Source organism: Triticum urartu, chromosome 6A (genome assembly GCF_056163025.1).
Source record: "Triticum urartu cultivar PI428250 chromosome 6A, HENAU_Tu73, whole genome shotgun sequence".
Classification (NCBI taxonomy): domain Eukaryota; kingdom Viridiplantae; phylum Streptophyta; class Magnoliopsida; order Poales; family Poaceae; genus Triticum; species Triticum urartu.
In genome coordinates, this window is record NC_141878.1 from 114,146,194 (window position 1) to 114,169,661 (window position 23,468).

At 44.3% G+C, this 23,468-nt stretch overlaps 1 protein-coding gene across 2 annotated transcripts; it reads left to right on the plus strand.

The window, feature by feature from the left end:
* The first annotated feature begins 212 nt into the window (after nucleotides 1-212).
* On the plus strand, nucleotides 213-19,926 carry LOC125515984 (uncharacterized). 2 transcript variants are annotated; one of them, XM_048681464.2, is made up of 12 exons: nucleotides 213-896; nucleotides 8,541-8,638; nucleotides 8,730-8,816; nucleotides 8,905-9,118; nucleotides 9,512-9,639; nucleotides 9,724-9,915; nucleotides 9,993-10,068; nucleotides 10,155-10,290; nucleotides 17,627-17,740; nucleotides 17,820-17,913; nucleotides 19,020-19,099; nucleotides 19,617-19,926. In XM_048681464.2, exons 4-11 carry the CDS (start codon nucleotides 8,936-8,938, stop codon nucleotides 19,054-19,056), a joined length of 960 nt encoding a protein of 319 aa, XP_048537421.1. In that variant the 5' UTR covers nucleotides 213-896; nucleotides 8,541-8,638; nucleotides 8,730-8,816; nucleotides 8,905-8,935; the 3' UTR covers nucleotides 19,057-19,099; nucleotides 19,617-19,926. The 2 variants fall into 2 exon arrangements, with proteins under 2 accessions (XP_048537421.1, XP_087383010.1); XM_087526884.1 differs by lacking the exons at nucleotides 17,627-17,740; nucleotides 17,820-17,913; nucleotides 19,020-19,099; nucleotides 19,617-19,926 and adding an exon at nucleotides 12,448-17,617.
* Nucleotides 19,927-23,468: the final 3,542 nt, after the last annotated feature.

Here is a 23,468-nt window from a genome sequence, read left to right on the forward strand (position 1 = left end):
GCTAAGAGTTATCCATCAGTCATGGAAGCATACGTAGGCCTTTCAAATTAAGTTCATGTACAGCCCGTCCCGCCCCCTTCACTCTAGCTCCAAGTTGGCCCATCCCATCAGCCCATTCCGGCCCTCTTGTTTCTAGCCCCAAGTTGCACATCCTCATCGGGTACTTATAGATGGGTTGTCTTGATCCCATGTTTAGGGTTTTCTACATCTAGGTTTGTCCTCACACTTTTTTCTCACCACCACTTCTCTTCTTCTCTTTTCCTAAAAAAAAACTTCTATTCTTCTCTTTTGTGGTTGTGGTGGTGATGGATCGTTCATGTGGTCCGTTCTCTAAGCATGATGCTAATGGCAAGCTTCGCTTCGACAACGACAAAGAGGATCTATCAGATTTAGTTCGCAACAAAGTTGAGTTTCGTCCGAAGTTTCAAAGGGAGCAGGAAGAGTATGAGTATGAGAGTTGGGGCTCACCGCCAACTTCGTACAAGGAGGAGGAGCGCCGCCTTGCAACGACGACTCCTTCTCGACCTCATCAGACTAGATCTGATGATGCCCTAGATCCGTGGCTTAAAGCGCGTGACGATGGGTTCTCTATCTTGAACGACAACCCTAGATCTGAATCTAGATCTGTGAACTACATCTAACTCCTCAAAAAACAATGCCCATGGTGACCAGTGCAAGGATGGCAGCTCCGGTCGTGGGATTGTTCCCCGTCCTCCGCCGGCAAAAGGCTGGTCTACGAGCGGCGTCCCCTCGGAGCGGAGCGGCGCCGGCTCCGAGGTGGGTGCTGAGGAGAGCGACGGCGGCGCCTGGGATGGCGTCGCCCCGGCGACGAGGTTGGCGCTGTTCCGGAGGCGAACATCCTCAGCGTCCCCGTCGATGCGTGGACATGCCACCAGGTGAGCCCCTCGTACGCTAATTTTATCCTCTAGATGCATGTTCATGGACGTCTAGTGTAGTAGTGTTACGCTCCCGCTACGATTACTTCAGGAATTCACAGGATCCGATGCAGATTGAGAGGAAGAACTTTCGTGCCGATAAGTACTAGCGTAGTGTCCCACGACTAGTACTGGTCTCGGGCTTCAGGGGTAATTGGCACAGGCCACTAACATCTGACTACTAGCTTGTTTAATTGTTTTTGCACCTAAAACATCTGTATCTTCTTATGTCAATGCCAGTTTCTTGGATACTGGAGTACATGCTACTCCTGTGCTCCGGATATCTTAGTTTGCATATAATGCCTGCTCTTAGGATGCTTATAATCATTATAATTAGTCCTGGGATTTATTTTGTGTCAAATCATTTCTGGCAGACATCCATCCCTCGCCGGAAGACTAATTATCCTTCCAAATTGGTACTAGATATCTGTGCTATTTATCTTGTCTGTAGTGCACTTGGTAGATAAATTCTTGGCACTGCTCATGGATGATTGATTGTCCTATGAATATTGAAAGTGAGGATATGATACATTCTCGTAGGGACTAATTGTTGAGGATGCTATACATCGTTCCATTAGGTTAGTGCTGTTATATTGCCTATTTCTAGGGAACCGCCATAATCGTTGGACGATCCCTCATGTTTGTATCGATCTTTACATTTGGGGTACTGTGCCCAGCAATCTGTTGCATGAAACAAGACGATCGTATAACCACTTAAATGCCGTGTTGTGCTTCTTAGTGCTGCACTTTTTAGTTCAATTCGTGTTTGCATTAGGGGCAGCTGTGATTTTGGTTCCACCACTTTGACAATTAGGTTCTGAAGAAGATAAGGTTCAGAGATGATAGTTGATGAATCATACATATGCTGATAACACCTCCTCCTAGGAAATAAGTATTCAACTTGGAACCCACATTGAAATAATATAGATTTAGTTGAAGTGCCATATCGCTCTAGTTATACTACTTATCAAAACAGTATTATACTCCCTCCGTCCGAAAATACTTGTCATCAAAATGGATAAAAGGGGATGCATCTAGAATTAAAATACGTCTAGATACGTCCCCTTTTGTTCATTTTGATGACAAGTATTTCCGGACGGAGGGAGTATTAATTAATAGGTAATGGTTGGAACAAGTAAACTGAAATTCAGCTTATGTGATATTTTCTGCCATTGAATTACTCTTGTCATAGGTATGGATATTTGTCCTTCTAAAAACGGTAATATAATACTGTTTTGATAAGCTGAATTAAAATGATATTTGTCGATCTTTATATTCAGAAACGTAGTGATGGCACATCATCACTTGCTGATTTTGCAGCATTTGTTTCATAAAAATAGTACATATCCTGTGGAGTCTCGTACATATTCTTTTAGTGTGGTGTTTGTATTCATGTTGCTGTGCGTCCTAGTAGTGCTCCTTCTGCTGCCATTTTTGTTTTGTTTTGCAAACTATGTGCCTTCTGTTGTGTGTTGTGTATTGCTTTCCCAGCGGCTGTGCACGTGACCAGCCATTAAAGGTGATTTAGTCGACGTCGCTGCCGGTCAGAACGAAAGGATTGAACATCAGACCACAAGACCTGGAGTGGCACCTCGAATGGCAGTGCTGGGCTGTGCTGGACTTGGATCCACTGTTTACTGCTGCTGCGTGCTGCAGTAGTGAAGGTTGCTGCTCCATCGGATGCTGTTGTGGTGTTGCAGTGATCACGACATGTCTCCATGTCATCCCTGTGTTGGGGTCACCTTGCTTTGGTTTCCGTTTTGCCACGCAGGCTCGAAATAATCAGGGAAACCATAACTTGTAACTCGAGGGGGCACCTCACCATTGAGGGCAGGAAAGCCACACACGGATCGATGGATTAAGTCTTGGTATCCACCAGACAGCAGTGGTGGCAGAGGCCCTCAGAGCACTTGGTATATCCACTAGGATTAATGCTTCAGAAGACGAGCTTACCTTTAACTGGACCACCACCCCACCAGCTTCCCAGTGGCTCTGGAATTCTTCCTGTAAAACAAAACACCAGTTTAGCAAACTTTCAGTGTTACCATTCGGCATCAAAGGGAAGGGAAAATTTAACCTCACGAGGAAAAGGCCCCCATATCCCTGCAGCGAGAGGACAGTGAACAAATAGGCGCAGTGCCTCATGGCCACACATGCAAAGGGAGCAAATGGGTTCATGTGGCCATCTCTTCCTTCTAGCAAGATAATCCGCAGTTAGGCATTTTCCTTGAACATTCAGCCACGAAAAGAATTTGACCTTCGTGGGGAGCTTGATTTGCCATATAAGCTTCTTGAGGGGAGAATCAACTTTGCAAATAAATTGAATAGTGTAGGCGGAGCTGGCAGTATATTTCTTATTTTCAGTCCACTTCCATTCCACCTTATCCAACACATCGGACAGAGAGAAGGCAGAGGATTTTTGCCAGAAATCAATGTGTTCAATTAGGACCTCAGAGTCTGGGTTCCTCTTTATGTGTGTAATCCATCTTTTATCAGCCAGGCCATCCGCAACTGAGATGTTTCTTTTCCAACTATGCTTGTAGAGCTTTGGGCAGGCAATAATAAATGGGGCGAGGCCATTTAACCCGTGATTGTTTGAGAGCGACAGAGAACGGCCAGTTTCTGTGATGGAAGTGCTGGCAACAAACAGGCCTTTGACCTCCTTGTCACATGGACGGGGTAGACCATGCCAAGGTTTGTCTGTGTCCGTTGCGTTTTGCCACAGCCAGAGAACTTTAAGTTTAAGGGCCTTCCCTTGAGCAGCCGAGTCAGGGATGCCAAGTCCACCTAGACTCAGGGGCATACAAACTTGGGACCAACACAGCAGGCCCTTACCCGCTGCTGATGGCATTAGACTCAGCCCATAGGAAGTCCCTTCTGAGCTTATCGATCTGCTTGATGACCCATTTGGGCTGATCCACCGCCAACAGCTGAAATATAGGCAGAGCAGAGAGCACAAAACGCACCAGGGTTGCCCACCAGCAGAAGAAACCAATTTTGCCTTCCAACCAGCAATATTTTTTGCAATTCTTGGAAATCCTGACGTTTGAATATTTTATCAGAGAGGCATGCCAAGATATGAGCAGGGGAGAGCCACAATCACTCTCAGCCCTCCAGGGGGAGGCTTAGAGCAACTCCAACTGGCCGACCCAAACAGACATTGATTTTGTCTGCTTTTTGTCCGTTATCCGTTTGGGTCGGCCGTCCGCCTGTCCATGTCCGCTTTCTCAATTGGGTCAGCCGGTGCGCCCAACGGGGACGAACCCATTTTTTGACATATCCGTCCCGACATTCTGTCGAACACCTGGTGGGTGAACTGTCCCGAGCGTCCGCCGCCGCACCTCCTGCTCACTGGTGAGGAGGACCTCGCAGGGTGGCCCGTGGCCGCACCGGTCGCAGCAGCGTCGTCGCAGCTCGCTGCCCCGCTCGTCGCGCTCGCCCCAAGCTCGTTGCGCCCGGTCTGAGCTCACTGCCCTGCGGGCCCCGAGCGCGCCGGTTCGCTCGCCGCGCCCACCTCGAGCTTGCCGCGCCCGGCCCGAGCTCACCGCCCCGCTCGTCGCGCCCGCCCCGAGCTCGCCGCCCCGCTCGCCGCGCCCGCCCCGAGCTCGCCGCATGTGCGCTGCTGCACCTTGGGGTCGTGAGCAGGTGCCGCTCGCCGCTGCGCCTGGGAGTCGCGCGCTATGGAGCCGCTGCACCTCGTGCCTCCTCCATGTCCCTTGGCCCTGGTTGTGTGAGGTCCTCGAGGCCGAGGGAGGTCGCAAGCGGGGTGAGAGCGGCTGCGCGGCGCGGCCAGGGCAAGCACGCGAGCGCGGCACAGCAGGGGAGGCGTCAACTGCGCTATGGCGGGGAAGAGAGAGAGGGGAGAGAGAAAAAGTTGTGTGGCTGGATGGCGGGTGGGCCACGCGGGGCATGCAGCGGATGCAGGCGGACGAAAAGGATACAGAAAACGTCCACTTTGTGTCCGCCTCGGACCCAAATGTGTCCCAAATTTGAGACTGAAATGGGTCCGCGCAGACACAGAACAGCCAGAAAATGGAAATGGGTCCCCGTGTTGGGCATTGTCTTTTGTCCACGCGGAAGCAAAAGGATGCAGGCGGACGATTTGGGTCACTGCGTTGGAGTTGCTCTTAGTCGATCTCGTGTTGTTTGAAACACCCATCTGTTCCGAAGTTCTCGATGACTCTGTTCCATTCTTCAGGCAGGCGCAACAAGAGGACTTTTGCCCTTTCCGTCCTTGCTGGGAGGCATCTCCGTTGACAACGTATACACATAGTTCTGAAGAAAGTTGACCTGAACTTGTGACAAAGCTCCGTCCCTGACCTTGCACAAGGTCATCCCTTAGAGCATCTTCAGCAGCAGCCCAATAATTTGGTGCCCTAAAACTGGATTTAGGTGTGGAGAGAGAAGCTTCTTGGTCACCAGAAATGTTTTCTGCTTTTCCAGCAGACCTAAAACTGGTGCCCTAAGTTTCAGCTTGGGTGCTGTCATAAGGATCCGACGATAGGCAGGCCAGGAGGCGGATCCGATTGTCACCGGGGCACCGAGCTCGATTTTGTCTCCAGTAGCTCCCTGGGGCCGAGATGCCCGCCTGGCCACCTAGGAAAGGCGCCAGGGGGGGGCCAGGGACTGGTGGGGAGCCGGGGGGTGCGGCCAACTCCGACGGCGCCGCGCCGCCCGGGTGCTGAGAGCTCCGAAGGGACCTGCGGCTCGGCGGTGGTCTCGCTGGTCGATTGGAGGTCTCCCGGCTGCTAATCGACCTCGGCAGCCGACGATAGTGTGGCTGCGACCATTTTGGCCGGCGTATGGGCAGGGGAACAGCCGGAATCGGCGGCGGCGGCGGAGGGGGTCGTGGCAGATGTCTCGGCCGGCGGGGCTGGGTGCAGCCGATGGAGTGGCGGCGGCGGCCTCCGGCGGCGATCGCGGTGGGAGGCAAGTCGGCGGCGCAAAGTTTCACTTGTTGGGGTTCCCACCGCAGCCGAATTGATTTTTGGGCAACTGCTGGTGGTGATGTATATTTGCATCAGTTGTAGCAATATTTTGGGCGGGGCCTAAAAATTTTTGGGCACCACATACCTATAGGGCTTCTATTGGGGGCGTTTTTTTTGCCCCAAGTGACCTAAAAAGAAGTTTTCTGGGCATGGCTGCGTTTTTAGGACTGCTGTTGGAGATGCTCTTAGGTTCCACGCACACCACAGCATAAGAAGCACGAGACCGCGCTGCCCAGGTCTGATTCTAGAGAGGAGCAGAAGGAGCCACTCTGGTTCTGAATACTGAAAGACATACTCATCGGGAATGTCCCACACAACTCGGAGTTTCTCCCTTAACGCACGGGCTTTAGTGCAGTTCACCACCGCATGAAAGCCATTTTCTTAAGCACACCCACATATGTTACAAATGTTGTCAGCTTCCAGGGACGTTCACCATTTGTTTCTTTTAGTGGCTAGATTGTCTGACGCCAGTCTCCAGCCAAAAACTCTAATTTTGCTTGGCACAGGCGCTTTCCAAATCAGCGACCACATGGACTGCTCCCCATCAGGATTGTTACTGCTGCTCACCATCGCCGGGTCAGCATGCTTCAGGTTGTAGGCAACCCTATCCACGGCTCTCAAAGTGCCACACATGGGTGTCCTCAAGGTCTCCTCTCGATACTTTAATCTTCACGGTCAACTCAGCATCATCTGGCTAGAAAACTTCCCTTATCAAAGGTTCATTCCACTGTCACCGTCCGACAACAGGAGACCACACGTTGTATCCTTGAACGTCTCCTGCTACCCTGAATCTTCAGTGAAGGTTCCTTCGGGATCTAATTATCCCTCCAGACTCGAATAAAATTACGATTACCGATTCTCGTAACTATCCCCCTTTTTAAGCAGTTCCAAACCGAACTCAATTCCTCTCCATGCTTGGGATGCTTCACCGGTAAAAACTGTATCAAGGACATTATTAGTTGTAGTACCTCACCTTTACAAAACCGAGCACATAAATCCTCCGCCGACTCGATAAGCCTCCATGCCTTCCGAACTAACAGAGCCTGGTTGAAGCACTTTGTGTCTGTAAATCCCATACTTCCGCGTATTTTCGGTTTGATCGAACTGTCCCACGATGCCCAATGCACTATCTTTTTCCTGCATCTTCCCCCCACCAAAACTGCCTAATGGCCGTCATGTAATCGTTATGGGAACTTGAGGGAACTTTAAAAACACTCATGGTGTATGTTGGAAGAGCCTGCGCCACTGATTGGACCAACACCTCTTTTGTTGCCATATACATGAATTTTCATTCCAATTCGAGAGCCGCTCAGTAAATCTTTCATTGATAGGTTGGAATATTGCCTAGGTATTTCTCTTCAAACGTGCACCTTTCCTAGTGTGGATTTCACCTCCTCTTGTCTTTCCACCTGCCATGCGCTACTGAACAAGAGCGAGCTTTTTTGTGAAGTTGGCAACTGTCCAGTGTACCCCTCAAATTTATGTATTACATTCTTCACAACCTCAGCCTGTTGTTGTTTTGCTTGGATGAACAGGGTACTGTCATCAGCAAACAATAGATGTGAAATTCCCGGAGCTGTTCTGGTGATCTTCATGTCCGTCAGTTCCCATCATTCACTGCTTTCTTCAAAAGCCCTGACAAATCATCTGCTAAAAGAAGCTGATACGCCGATATCGGATCTTCCTGTCAAAAGAAACACAAGGTTTTCTTCTGGCTTCTCCTGCAAGACAGACTTAATACCAGAGATATGCTTCACTGAAGGAATTTCTTCATTGAGGACTACTACTGTGTTATGCGTGGAGAAGATGTGATGGAGATCAGAGACCACTTATTTTTCAGATGTCTTTTCGCTAGAGCCTGCTGGCAATATTTTTGTCCAAATTGGAGCTCCCGACATACTGACCAGCTGCATCAACTGCATTTCCAGCCTAAAACAGAGATTGCCTAACCTTTCTATATGGAAGTTATATCGTTCTAGGGGCCTCTTAGCCCTCAGCTCCTTTACCGAAAAAGGCTTTCGCCCCGCTTTATAGATAAAGCAAACAGCCACAGAGCAACCATACAAGGACTAGTCCACAACTCACACACCCAAGTCTCACGACAAGAAGTACAATAGGTTCTGCTGAGGGCACAGCTCAACAAGCCCAAACAAAAGAAAAAGAGAAAGAATGGCCGCGCGCGGGGGGGGGGGGGGGGGGGGGGGGGGGAGAACGCGTCTGGCCCCTAATCCGGCTCGGGGGGTGGCGGCGGCGACAAACGGACATCCATCGAGCGGAGGCCGGTGATGAAGGCGGAGATGGCGTCCCGGTCCTGGGGGCGGCTAAGTGGCCGCCAAAGCTGCAAGTAACCAGACAGTTTGAAGAGGGCGTCAGTAGCACGTCGAAGCGGAATGCGCTGAATCACAAGTCTATTGCGGATCATCCAGAGAGTCCAAGTGAGGGCCCCAATCTCCAACCACCTCTCTAAAGCAGCTCCAACTGCCCTCAGCTCCTTTTCCTTTCCTGCTTGTAATATAAACCAAAATCTATAGAAAGTATGCAGCAGAGTCCTACTGTTTCTGTAAAAAAGTAAATGCTCTTTCGTTTAATTTTTTCTTTCTGTTTTGCTATTCCTCAGTGCCGTCAGAGGAAAACAGGGGTCACGGCAGATTGTAAGGGGTCCAATAAGAGGGGCAAGTGCCCTCTCAGATACTGCAAGAGTTGCATATGTAACAGGTAGAATAATTTCCTCTCTGCTTTTTTTCTTAGAGCCTGTGGTAGGCAATCCTGTTTGGGTTTGTTTGTTGATGCTCTCTTTGTTTAACAGGTACCCTTTGATTGCGGATGAGGTGTTGAAGAAGGAGGCCTGGGAATGCCCCAAATGCAGGAATGACTGCAACTGCAGCAGGTGCAAGTAAGTAATCTGAAGCTGATGCTTGCCATGAGGGATTTTAGATTTTTGTTCTAGTTGATAGATCTCTTTATCTGGTTTTATTTGGCAGAACTAGGAAAGGGGAGGCGCCGACGGGGTGAATGGTCCGTGCTGCCAAGAGGCCGAAGGTCAATCTGGCACGAACTGAGAGCAATGATGCTCTCAAGGATGAAATAGTTGTACCCAGGGGTACTCTCGTGACTTGCATTGCAGGTATGGAGCTGCAGCCTGAAGATGTTGGTGCTGCTATTCAATTTCTGGAGTTCTGCCGCTCATTTGGCGAGGTAATTACAGAAAGCAAATAGTGGTATATTTTATTTATCATTTCGTGTGAATTGGATCATTGATGCATCCACTACTCATTTCTAAATTTGGTTTGCGTTAGCTATGGTCAGTTAGGTTGTCTGAGAATGTTGCCAAGCTAAAAAAATCTATTGTTTTCTTATTGCTTCTGTCTTGTTAACAAAATAGACCATCAACTTGAGGGGCATATTATTTATGATTTCTCAATTTATAATCTAAAGAAAGTTTATTTGCATTTTATTTTATAATCTGGCACCAAACTTGTTATATGTTTCCATAATGAAAATGTTTAACTGTTCTTAGCTGCCTGCTTGCTTTAAGAGACCTTTTCTTGTGTACTATAAATAGAATAATGTATCCAATGATTTAAGCAGATCTGCAAAATAGGGAAGGGACAACCAGAAGAAACTCTCAGACACTTAACTCAACTCAAAGAGGTGTCTTCAATTGTTGCTGACGTTCACATAAATCTTCTGTCTGTCATAGAAAATGGCAAAGATAAGTAAGTATACTAACAAACTGCTATTCCCTTGTCATTTTGCCCATGCAGTTAATAAATGTGTAAATGAGGTTATTTTTTTCTTAGCCGTTTTGATAAGTATCCAAGACATGGAGATGAATGGATAAGGAAAGTAGGCGAGTACATCTCTTTGACATTCAATGCAGAAGATTTCACCCTTCGCTGCTTAAATCAGGGTGTATCAGGATATAGAAGTCTGAACCCTTCTTGTAAGCTGGAGGTTCTGAATTGTCTGTGTGATGAGGCATTGTCTTCTGAGTAAGTACAAGCTACCATATTTGCTGGAATAGTTCACTTCACTACTGTCATATTAATTATCTTGTAACTTCGTTCAGAAAGTTGAGGACCTGCATTGACAATAAAGATAGAAAATGTGTGGCCACACAAGAAATCAAAGCTGCAACCAGAAAGGTACTTATCTTGGGAAGTTCCTTTTTTTGTGTGGTCAACTCGCTTGGTTGACATTAATGATCATCGTTTTATGTCTTGTTTCATAGCAAAAGGAGCTAAAAAGAAGATACGATGACATGACTAAAACCATCGAAGGAGGAGATACTGCTAACAATGAGGAAGCTAATGATATCCTTTATCAAATAAAGGAAGCAGAAGAAATCAAGAAGGCAGCCCGGAATGGTCTGTGACATTATGGCTTGATATATCTTCATTTCCTGCGCTCATTGTTTAGCTTTCTTCATCTGTGCAGTTATCAATCTTATTGATATCTTTCACTTTTGTTTATTATATTATTTCACGTCGTCTATAGTACACCATTCTGCACCTATATTTTTTTTTCTAGAAAATATCTTTGTAATATAAGTACTTTATTAGGTTTTATTACTCCCCATAGTCCACAAAAACATAACTTTTTGGGCATAGCTGTTTTGGAACTTTTAAAACTTTAACCACCAATATCTTCTAAAATGTTTCGATTGAGTGGGAGAAAACCATATATATAGATTTGTGTAAAAGATACTAGCACAATATAACAATTTTATTAGGTTTTGGAATTATAAAAAATAGAAACTAATATTATATGTACTATTATGGTAATTGTGCTAGCGTTCAAAACACTATCTTCTTAAAGACCGGAGGGAGCAGTAGAAGAGATGGTCAACATTAAGACTGGAGGGAGTGTCTAACTTTCACCAACATCAAATTGTTTGCCTACCATCCATGAATGCGTACTGACTATAGGTTAACAAATTGAAAAAATAAATGCAAGTATTATATAAACATATTGTTTGAGTACTCCAACCCAATTGTGTTATGCATGTGGACATTCTTTTGAAACCCTGGACCGTAGAACAATCGATCTACGATAATTTTCATTAATATAAACAGTACTCCCTCCATCCCATAATGTAAGACGCTTTTTGGCACTAATGTAGGACGGAGGGAGCATGTTACAAATAGGGGGAGCAAAATGAAAGAAAACTACAAAAGGCCTACTGATAAAAGAGAAAGTTGTCCAGTCCCAGCTCTAGGTATCATGATCATAGTACTAGAAGTTTACCGAGGACCACTCCTTGAAACAAAAGTAGAATCAAATCATCTTTAAGGGCATATCTCCAAATTCTGAATGGTTGGACTGGAGTTTCTGAATATCTTCCCATTTCTCTGAAGCCAGATGTTCCAGCATCCCAGGACAATCTCCATACTAATAGCATTTGGTAGATCCTCAAGAGCCAACAATGTATCTTCATAACCAGAAGTACCTGCTTTTCTTCTAGGAATGAGAGTGTTCCAGCAACTTTGAGCAAAATTGCAATCCCAAAACAGATGCATACGTGTTTCTTCACATTGATGATTACATATAGGACAAGAGTGATCACTCATCATGAAACCTTTTCGTTTCTGCAAGGATCTTGTGTTAATTCTATTATGCATAGCTAACCAGAAGAAAATCTTATTCTTGAGTCTACAAACAATCTTCTTCCAGATTAATTTGAAAACTTTTAGAGCCTCAATATCTCCCATCAGTTGTTTATACATTTTCATAAAGGAGAATTTGTCAGTAATTCCATTGCATTGCCATCTGTCATTACTATTCTGATCAACCACTGGGATTATACTTGGGACTTATGATTATATGCTTGATTAGACAAAGACATATGAAAGTTATCAGCCCAATCCCTTCTTGCACTAAAATTTTGCAAAGATTCTTTTTCATTTCTAGTAAAAGAATGTAACTCAAGGAATTTCTGAAGCAACGGCAAGTCAGACCATTTGTCCCGCCAGAAAAGAATTGTGTCCCCTTGTCCCACAGAACATGAGGCAAAATCTTTAAAAGAGGGCAGTGGCTTCAAATACACGTGGACATAACCATCCAAGAGATGATAACCTCTTTTTTTCCAGGTGAATAGGTGTGAAGTCTTTTCAGCCTTAGCCTTATATTATATGCCACATAACTAACCGTGTAATTAGGATTTAATATTTAACCCTTTTCTTGGATTAGCGTAGAGACATGAAAGGATATACTAATTAAGTAATTAGTATATAGGCCTAAGATATTCTAGGTTATTTTGCACTAACTAATACATGTGAAATTAATTTAAGAGGGGAACTGATACTGGTACCACAATAGGGTTTATGGATATGGATAGTAAAGGATACCACAAAAGGAAACATATGGTAATATGTTGATACCTTAATTTATTCATATGTACTCCATGATATTGTAACAATGGGATGTAAGTTTCTTTTAAGACTCATGTTAGAATGGAATTTGACCAACCTTTGAGTCAAGTAAATCATGACTGATATCTGTTGGCTAACTTGTTTCCACTATAGTGCTTTGTGTTCCCGTTTATGGAGAGCATGCACAACTACAGCCATTACAAGCACCTATGAAAAGGAAAAACAAAGAACACAACTTGCAAAAGACGAAGCACTCCACGCTTGGCATTGAAGAAATCATGGCCGGAGCAGCTAAGCAAGACATAACCGACCATCATAGGGAAATTATGCTCCATGTAGCACCTTGTGACTAGACGAAGCAAAACACCTTCCATCTCTATCACTGAAGAGGGACCCTACTTCCTTGCCTTGGAACGGAAGGCACCGCTCTGTAGGGATTCAGAGTTGCTCACCCAAGAGCTAGAAGGATGCCAGCCTCGCAGCATGAAGTAGCCCTAGAACTACCACCTACACTCGGAATATACCTTGTTGGCAACCTGCCGTTGTCCACGCACAACCAAAAGGAGCTAGAAAGGTACCAGGGACAGTCGCCGAAGGAGGCATTAGAGCATCGAGATGACACGAAGAGCTGCAAGGGAGCAGAGCAACTGACTGCAAAGAAATTCCCGTGAGTCCTCGGCTTTCGCTGCGCCAAGGGGAACCCTATCCCCTTCCGCAAGGATCGAAGACGCTGCACCACTGAAACTGAGTGATGCAAACTGTTATTGGGGAGCACCAACTTGAAGGACGTTTTCGGCACCTCTCCCTCTCTCTCTCTCTCTCTCTCTCTCTCTCTCTCCTCCTCCTCCTCCTCCACTTTGTTGTGAATATCCTCATCATGGCACCCGATTGTAAGGTTCTACTCCCCCTTACTCGAAATACTTGCATTCCTTGTGGGAGGGGTGTAGCAGGTTCATATTAAAGCCATTGGCTATGACTTTAAGGTATGTACTTTCATGGGCATTAATCAACTAATTCAAAGTTAATGTAAGCTAATTATCCAACTTGAGGGGTGGAGTAAGATTTTTGAGATGCAACAACAACCTGGCATTATCCTTGCGGCGAGAAGAAGACGTTAGAGACCATCGGGCCCATTGTTTTTTATCTTGCCAAAATACAAGCAACTGTGAAAAGGATGCGTACAATGGCGATAATGGAAATATGAATGTCGCATAGTGTTCTATAGGTGTCACCAATCTACCAATTTTGATGTGGAAAGCCTTGCTCTTTTCACCATTGGACAACTTCCATTTTTGGCCTACCACCGCTAGAAAACTTAGATCACCATTTGGTGAATGTACTAAGCCAAAGATCCCTCATGGCACATTCGAGAGTCATGGTGATCCTAAGACACGCACACAGGCAAGATTAATTGGACATAGACATGATGAACGGTATCCATATTGATAGTGAATTCAATATTCCTCATATGGCAACAAATTTAGGATATATAGTAAGCACAAAATGGCAATCCATATTAACCCAAGCAGGTCAAAGGGGAGAGGTGGAGAGCGGAAGTTGTAGAGGATGGAGAAGGAAAGGCAAAAATGCACTATAGAGGCAGAGACATGGAGACAATGGTGAAGAATTATTGTCGAAGAGTACCAGAGAGTCTGAGAAGAGTTGAGAGAAGAAGAAAGGACGGGCCTCAAAGAAGCATACCTAGGACGACTCATAGTAACACGACTCACTTCTTCCTACGGTGATGGCAATAAAGAGAGCCAACGATGGCTACTTCATGGGATATCTTCCACCCTCTAGGGTCCTTTTCCCCTCTGATACTTTAGGTGTGAAACCCTTGTCTTAAGAGGCTCTTTGCCTTATGTAATGCTCTTATTACTCTTGACAAAATCCATATTTTGTTGGTGTCACCCAAACCATCTAGGCATTCGCCTAGCAAAATTTACTAGGATGATGACCCTCGTGTTTGCTTTGGATCTCACGGATGCTATGTCAATGCCAAGATGATATCCCCTCCCTAGAGTGTGCTAAATTGTTACGGTCAGTTATTGCAATATCGTGGAACCATGGAGGAATAGAAGATTTGGCAAGCCTCCTAAAAGCAAGACTTGATGCCAACAATGGCCCTACTAGTATAAGGGCATGCTGTCATGGTCTTGCTTTCTCCAATCCTAAGCGACATGCTAGGTCAGCTAATAAGGTTGCTCTATATTACAACTAAGAATTAATTTCAGGAGCAGTATTCTCTTGCTTCCCTCTGCTATTTACAATAAGTGCATCACTTGGTTATCAGACTACATATCATATCGGCATGGCGTGGAGTTTTATAATCCGATGAACTTACAAGTGATATGAGATTTTGTAGTTCTATGAGATATCAGTGTTTTCGAAGGATAGCCATTCAATTTGTTGAAGTGTATATGTGGATTGCCTAGGCCCTTCCATCAAGTTCGGACTTTTTGTTATGTTGGCCAGTACATGAAGCTTAACATGGTGTAAATCTGGATTGCCTAGCTAGCCCTTTCCATAAGTTCAGACTTTTGGTTTCGTTGGCTAGTGCATGAAGCTTAACATGGTATTAGAGCCAAAGGTCTCGATTTCAACTTCTGGCTTTCGCAATTTATCCAAAAAATGTTGCTACCCCTTCTGTATCCATGTATAGGCCGCTTGAGCCGTATCCCCGAGTCTTCATATGTTGACATTCCCGCGCCACATGTGAGAGGGGGTGTTGAAGTGTATATGTGGATTGCTAGCCCTTTCCATCAGTTCGGACTTTTTGCTGTGTTTGCTAGTGCATGAAGCTTAACATGGTGTAAATGTGGATTGCCTAGCTGACCCTTTCCATAAGTTTAGACTTTTGGTTGCGTTGGCTAGTGCATGAAGCTCAACATGGTATCAGAGCCTAAGGTCTTGACTTCAAGTCCTGGCTTTCGCAATTTATCCAAAAAATGCTGCTGCCCACTCTGTGTCCACGTATAAGCCTCTTGAGTTGTACCTCTGAGCCTATTCATGTGTTAACATGCCACGCCACACGTGAGAGGGGCTGTTTTAGTGTGTATGTGGATTGCCTGGCCCTTTTCACCAGTTCGGACTTTTGGTTGCGTTGGCTAGTGCATGAAGCTTAACACAATTCACCAAGGCATATTAAATGAGATGGTGTACCACAGGTAAATGGCTCATCCATCATACGGGAAAACATATACCTCTCCGTTGAAGTCATTTGTAAGCATATGTGCTTGTTTCGATAAACCTGACAATGGAGACAATCACTAATAACTTTCCTAAACTACAACATTAGAATGTGTTGTCTTTCCAAGGCTGGAGATCGTGATCAGTGCATGCGTTTTGAAGGGGAGTTAATACGAACATCAATTTATTAGGTTTGGTCACTTCTTTTGGTTATATCTTAAGTTACTACCTTGTCAATCAGTTACAATGATATTAGGTTCCATGTTTGTGCGATTCTTATAAGATTGGACTTGCTATATTGGGGGCACAAGGCAATAATTTTTGTCTCATCTCTACCATGGGTGTTGTCATCCCTACGCATCCTCTCTATTCTACAAATCCCCTTTCCTCTTTGATCTCGTATCATCGCCACCCTAAGCTATGTCTTGCGTTGCCAACTTAATTTCCAAGATCAAGCAACGAGGATGTGGCAACTTGTCATCAGAGCCATTGTCTTTGTCTTATCAATGCGCAATTGGTGTGACCATGACTCAGCTCACACAAAAATTTAATTATCAAAGCGTGAACGGAGCAACTTGTTTATTATGTGTGACAAGTAACCATTGACAACTCAACATTCATTGGCATGCACTAGGAATCCACAAACATCGATGTGTTCTTCATGTGAGCCTGTTGAGAAGACCACGACACACATCACTGGGCCCTTAGACATACATTGACATGCTGCCAACATCAGCAAGATCCAAGTTGTTCTTATCAACATAGATAGCCACACAACTTCATTGGGAATTTCCTCGTGTCGCCGATGTTGGTGTTATTTTGGCATCACCGTTGTTGTTAACCGCCGGGATGCTCATCATGCAGCCTTTCAAGTCAGATCTTCCTGAGCTTATGGACATTACTCACATTTGCTACCTCATACTGAATGTTGGTGGACCACAACTAGAAAGGGCTTATGCCTCAAATAAGACGAGTCATTCTGCCGAGGCCAAGCCTGGTTGCTGGCTAATTACAACACCACGATAAGTTGTCTTGCTAGTGGGAGAAATGTGGTGCACGTTGCATGCAAGAGAAGCAATATAATCAACACTTGGTCATATTCGTGTAGTTAGTTTGGTCAACTTATATTTGAGTCCAGTATCTTCCTTGGCTGCCCAATAATGTTGCATGAACTCCTTTATACACACTCTTTGTCCTACCAAACTTCTTCCCCTTTGTTCTCCGTGCCATATCACTCCTTGTCTTTGCCATGTCACTATGGAATAAACTTTTTGCATCTCGTTTCTTGTCCTACGATCTATCACAGTTCTTACTGCGTTCCCCATCGGGACACAATAGCATTCACTTGGAATCTAGTCTAGGTTAAATAGAGGGTTGCTATGGTGAATCTAGCTGGTGCTAGCATGAAGTTGTACAATTGGTGTTAGAGTTTAAAGGTGTGGACCATGGGCTGCTTGAGGTTTACAGCAAATACCCCTAAAGCCAGGTCTGGGCAATAATATTGATTAAGTCGTCATAACTTGTCCTACTTAAAGGGTGGTCGATATGAGATACACATCAAAAATTCAAACTGAGAATTTGGTATCACGATATTTTTCCTTTAATTTGATACAAAAGTCAGTCTTAAATCAGAACTAAAGTAATTAATCCCTATTTATAGGTAATAAGGTTTACCATGAGGAACCCCTTTACTTTGAAGCTCACATAATCTTTCATTGACAACATTTAGTATGCAAAATAGGCATAATCCGAGTGTCTAAGGTTTAATTTTTAAACTAATTTATCCTCTACTTGCAACTTTTGGTTTATTTTTGTGATCATAATTTGCATAATGCGAAGTCTTAGACTAGCCGGGTAGTTTACCGGAACGTGAACTAACTGAATATGTTTATTTTATTCTCTTAGCATTTCAAGCATACACTGGTTGTTTATTTTACTACAACCAAATTTAGCCTAATTCAGTTGGTGGGTGGTGTAGACGTGTGCATCACCACTTAGGTCTGAGTCTTGTTTGAGTTAGGGTGCCGTTCTTATCCTTCTGTTTTGTCATGTGATGTTTAAAAAGTCCAAGCTTTGTTCAGAAAAATAAAGGTATATAGCTGTTCTGTATTAATTTTCTTCTTGTACTTCCCAATTGTGCCAGAATTAGAGATGCTGAAACGTGTTCATAGGACCACTCCTGTTATGGAAGACAAAGGAGTAAAATACTGGAAGCTGGCTGACTATTGTAATTACAATATAAGCATAATGCGTCAAGGTTTGTAATTATTACGAGGTTAGTTTTCATTTTACTCATTAGCAATATATAGCGACTAGCAATACCATGTTTATATCAGAATTCGATGAAGAAAATAGAACGAAGAACAAAGACATGTGGTTCATGTTCACTGAAGACGAACATAAAGTAGTTGAAGATCATGTAACTACAAGGTAATGAGTTCATCCAATTTAATTTTCAGTATCCCTCTTTCCTAAAGCTTGTATACCTGCTGCTTCAGTGATTTTCTGCCACCAATGTGTTTTCTGTAGTTACCCCATCTGCTATTTAATGTTGGACCTGCTAAATTAATTACGTAAAAAAAACTCATTTTTGGTATTGTGTATTTGTGCTGCCATGTTTGGGAAATTTAAGATTATAGTAATGTAATTGAAGCATAATGCTATGAAGTGCTACAGCTGTTCATTAATATAAGACGTTTTGGCAGTTTAAATTAAACTGCCGCCAAAACGTCTTATACTCCCTCCGTAAAGAAGTATAAGATCGTTTAGATCACTAATATAGTGATCTAAATGATCGTATATTTCTTTACAGAGGGAGCATTAATGAACAGAGTGTGTAGCATTCTAAGAAAGGATCATATATATTTTTTCCTGTCTTACAGTCAGCTGTCAAAAGGCTTTCCTTGGCAATACATTTCACATGTTCATGAAAAAGCAGTAGCTAGCCAGCATTCACCATCACCAGTATTTCATCTGCGGATGCTTCAATGAAGTTTCATTGGTGATATGGTTATTTTTTAGGAAGGTTACCGATTTACTTTGAAAGGTTCTCCAAATAAGCTTAGGCGAACTTTTTTTACTACTTGTGGTTTTCTGGATGCTTGAATAATGTAGTCTGGACTCTGGAGTTCCTAAACAGATAGTTGATGCCTTAATTTCATGGAGTTTTGGTCCACTGTTTCTTTTTGGAAACCAATAGTCCGAGTCTTAGTTTCTTCACATCTGGTCTCGAGATAAATTTTTATTTTTATACTATTATAACCAATATATATGTTCTGTAAAGCCATGCTCAGTTGCTCACCTGTTCGCATGTTGCACAACATCATTGATCTTCTGGCGGATGATTTTTTCATTCCTTCCTTCGCTGCATAGAACTGTGTGTCAGTATGTTTGGTGTTAACAAATTTCCTATTTAGATTGGGCCGGATATTTTGTTTTCCATTTCTTTTAACCTGAGAAGTTCTACCAGCTTGGTAAGTTGGCCTTCATTCTCAATATGGAAGTAATTGTTGGCTAACCCAGTATTTTTAAAGTAGATCCCGACGTCTGCGGAGAAATCATAACTGGGTGTAATGATTTACTGATCCCAGTCTCCTGCTCGTTCAACTGGTTGATGGTATTTACTTGTCCTTTCTTTGTGCCTTTATTTTTACGGGTTCCGGGATACACCACATTTCCTTCACAGGGAAATGGAAATATGTTCTTTTACAACCATGCCGTCACTATTTATGTTCTAACAGCAAAGCGTATATAAAGTTATAAACCCCTTGCCCATGCTATATCAGGAAGCATATGTAAAAGATAGATGTGCAGAAATTTGCACAGCGGATCTCAGTTTGTTTCTTCAAACCCCTTGCCCATGCTATATCAGGGAAAAGTTAGTGCATGCAACAGAATATCACTTTTGCTAGTGTTGCTGGTATTTCCCCCGAAATAATACTTTCAGCTAGTTTATAAAAATTAGCTAGGATAAAACCATATTTTATATGCCACCGTAACACGTGTCATCGCATCGAACTACCTAAGTATTTACGCTCTTAGTATCTTTAGTGATTATTGATCTAAGTAAGTATTCAGTTCAGAATGGTGGCTGTGAATTCTTCTCATCTTGCGTCGATGTTCTGTTTTGGCAGGTGAATGGACTAGCCGAGACATTGTAACATGTGCAAGGTAGAGGCCATAAGCAGATGGCAGTTTTTTCCTAAAGGAAAGTTATACAGTTATAGAACAGTCAACAATTATCGAAGATTGAGTCACAACATTTGAATTCAAACCTTGTGACATGTTTTCTTCTCCATATGGAAACTCAGCAAGACTTCGTAGCACCTTCTGAAGTTTGTTCCCTGGATGTTTTGAAATTGAGGGAAATCTATCATTATCATTTGTATGGCGTACAGTCAAATTTACCTGTTTGTGTTGTATTTATATAATTATTAATCGTTCTATAGCAGCAAAGGATTATTTCCAGTCTCAAACATGAGAGCTTTGAACGATTATTATTGACGCTTGGAGAGATAGTCTCTACTCTCTAGCGTTGCTGTCTGGGGAAACCGCATTGTTGCTGCCTGTCTGAAGGCCCAGCATGGGCGCCGCTGCACTCGGGCGGCCACAGCATGCCTAGGTGGTTCAAATCCCACAAGGCCGCAAGGACCGTAACCTGATGGGTGCAGGTGTTACATTTGATCAGGTAAATATATCACTTGCTTGAAAAACACATTTGGATTATTCAGTCGAGATGGGGGCGATGCAGTCAGTCATGGCGCTTCCGGCGAGACCGAGCCAGGACCTAGCCGGAGGTGGGGACAAAGTGGCTAGCCGGCGAAGGCGAGGACGAGGCCTTTTCGTTTTTGCTACTGCTTGGATTAGATAGCTACCGAGCCGAAGGAGGGGACGACATGGCTGGACACAGCGTTTGGACAGGACCTCGCCTGCCGTTGGGGGCATGCTAGGGCAAGGGAGAGATCATGCTCTGAGTTCTTTCTTACCTGAAAAATGGTTGGTTGGAGGAAGAAGAAAAGGGTAACTGATGCATAGGTGCCCCCAAAGAAAAGGGTAAACATCAAAGGAATGGGGTGAAGGATCTGAAGATGAGGATTTTGACTCATGAGAGGCTAAAGAGGAGGCTAATGAAAGCAAATACGTACTTTCTACTACCCAAAAACCCTACCTAAAGGCTTCTCATCTTTAACCTATAAGACGGAAGGGGTGGCGGAGAGCTTTGTGCCAGCAATTGTGTGTGCCACTGTGGCATCACGTGTAGCGGTTCTTCAACATATCCTTGGGCGCTAGCTCACTAAACTCATGTGCCAGCACAGGGTGTTGTTGAGTCGAGGTTCCCCGTAGATGCAACATACGGTAGTGGGGAATGAAGTCTTAGTTACTGTGATGATGCATGCTTAACTTCGTCATCTTTTTTTTTAAATGTCACCATGTTTTGCCTTGGATACAGTTATAAATTTGAGCTACAAAAGTAAACAATAAGAAATATGTGACCATCCACAAAAGATCTGACGACAGTTATCCCCAGAAACCCAGCACGAACATGACATGTGATGGAACAACCAAACAAAAGTGCTACATCGATATTGACTGATCCAACCAAAGGTTCCAAATGAGATCCTCATCTCCAAAGCCGAGTTTTGAGGCAACATCTTCAACATAGGTACAACGCACGCACGTCGACATTGCCCGATAAAGCCGGAGAGGTGAGATCATGGGTTTTTGTCTGAAACATGCACATCTTTATAATTGAAGTCGTCCCTGGAGGTAACCACTCTACCGGTTTGACGACTCCCTATGTGGATCTCGATGATGTGAGATCCCTAATCCCATCCTTGTTGTGGGGAAAAACAACAAAAGCTTGCAAACACTTCCACAACACCTTCGTCTATGTTGATGAGAGAGAGGGGGGCTGTTTGGTTCGCTTCCACAAAAACTAGTCTGAGTCAGGCAGGAATCTCAAACGTCCGATTTTGGAGGCCTGAGGCCGAGATATGTGCCTGCCAAGGAGCTACCTGATAGGCCTCCAACCAAACAACCCTGGATGTAGGGTTATCCAACCGCTGGTGTCGCTGCCCCGCGTGCACCAATACTATATTGTCGCAACACCACTATACCTCCAACCGCCTTCGCTCGTATCATTACCCTTTGCCACCACGCCAGTGTTGCTCGCCGTTGCTGCGAGTAGATCAAGCCCAGCAGTGCCATCTCCACCCAGGGCCGCCACCTCGATTTCCAGCGTCCTCCAAGAGGGAGCAACAAGGACCTCGCCGCCACCTTCAGTGGTGCCATCTCCATCTATATGTACTGGTAATGCCTCCTCACGACTAATTGCTTCACGGGCGTCGGCTAAATTTGCTAATACGTGCCATTGCTCTGTATTTTTTTTAAATTCAACTTTTAAATACATTTAATATGGAGTTTTTGTTGTAACTTTGGTTTCCACCGGATAGCTGGCCAAACGGGCCATGCTAACTAGGTCGGCCCGGTAGCACATAGAACGGGCCCGACATGCGGCACGCCATGGGCATGCCTGGGCCTGGAGGCGGGCAAGCGGGCCGGCACGACATAGCCCGTTTATTTTTTTTGAAATAAATAAATAAATATGTCCTATATAAATACCTATAGTACTTTAATATGTTCAATAATTTTGTAGTGCATGCGTACATTTGTAGTGCTCTAATGTGTATTTTTATCTTTTTGTAATACTTCACCATAATTTTTATAATTTTTGGCCTTTTCCCCTGTTTTTTGAAGGTATTTCACTGGAAAAAAACCAAATTGACACGGGCCGACCCACTTATCTCTCGTGTCGTGCTTGGGCTGCTGCCTGCACCACGTGGGCCGGCACGGCACGGCCCAGCTATTAATCGTGCCCTGGCAGGCTGTGCCGTGCCAGGTACGTTTATGGCAGGCCGGGCCGAGCTGGGCCAGCCCGGCCCGTTTGGCCACCTCTGAATTCGAATTTGTTTTCACAATTTAAAAAATGTTCACCTTTTTGAAAATTTTGTTTATTTTTTTTGAAATTTTGTTCACTTCATGTTTTGAAAAATATCATGGTATTGTTAGAATTTCTAAAAAACTTACAACTTTTAAACATTTGTTTGAATTTTTAATAAATTTTATTCACATTTTCTTAAAATAAATGTTGAAAAAAGGAACTTCCATTGTAATTGGACTTTAAATTTAGTGCTGCTTTTTGGTCGTTTGCGGTCGCTAGCTTGGTGGCTTGGCTCGCTATTATCCAGCCTGAGGTCCGGAGTTCGATCCCCATGATTACTATTTTATTTTTCATATTTTGTTCAAAGCCTGCAAATTGCGCCAGCCCTATACGCGTGCTATAGTTCGGGGGCTACTGAGGGAGTCCGGGACTAAGGGGTCCTCGGGCTGCCAGCCTATCTATTATGGGCCGGCAGGTGGGCCGCTCTGCAACTACTAGAAGGCTGGGCTATAAGGCGGCTCCATGTTAGGACTGGAAACCTTTAAAGCCTTGGTGTGTCCTCCAAGTCAAGATAGGAGAATCAGCATGATTATCTCTTTCTTGTAACTGACTATGTGTAACCCTAGTACCCCTGGTGTCTATATAAATCGGAGGGTTTAGTCTATGGAGGCTAGGAGAAGAACCATCATCCTACTCACCTAGGGTTAATTCATCTGACCTCGTGGCAGATTGACTCTGTAATTATCCTATACACTTCAATATAATCAAGCAGGACGTAGGGTTTTACCTCTTCGAGAGGGCCCAAATCTGGGTAAACATCATCTCCTTCGTCTCTTGTTCCCCATTTATTCAAGATCACAGCTCGGGACCCCTACCCGAGATCCGCCGGTTTTGACACCGACAAGCACCGCAAGATCAAACCCATCACAAAGCACCTCTTCCCATGGCACGATAAATCAATCTAGTTGGCCAAACCAAACCAATAAATTGGAGAAGAAATACGAAGCTATAACAATCATGCATAAAATAGTTTAGAGAAGACTCC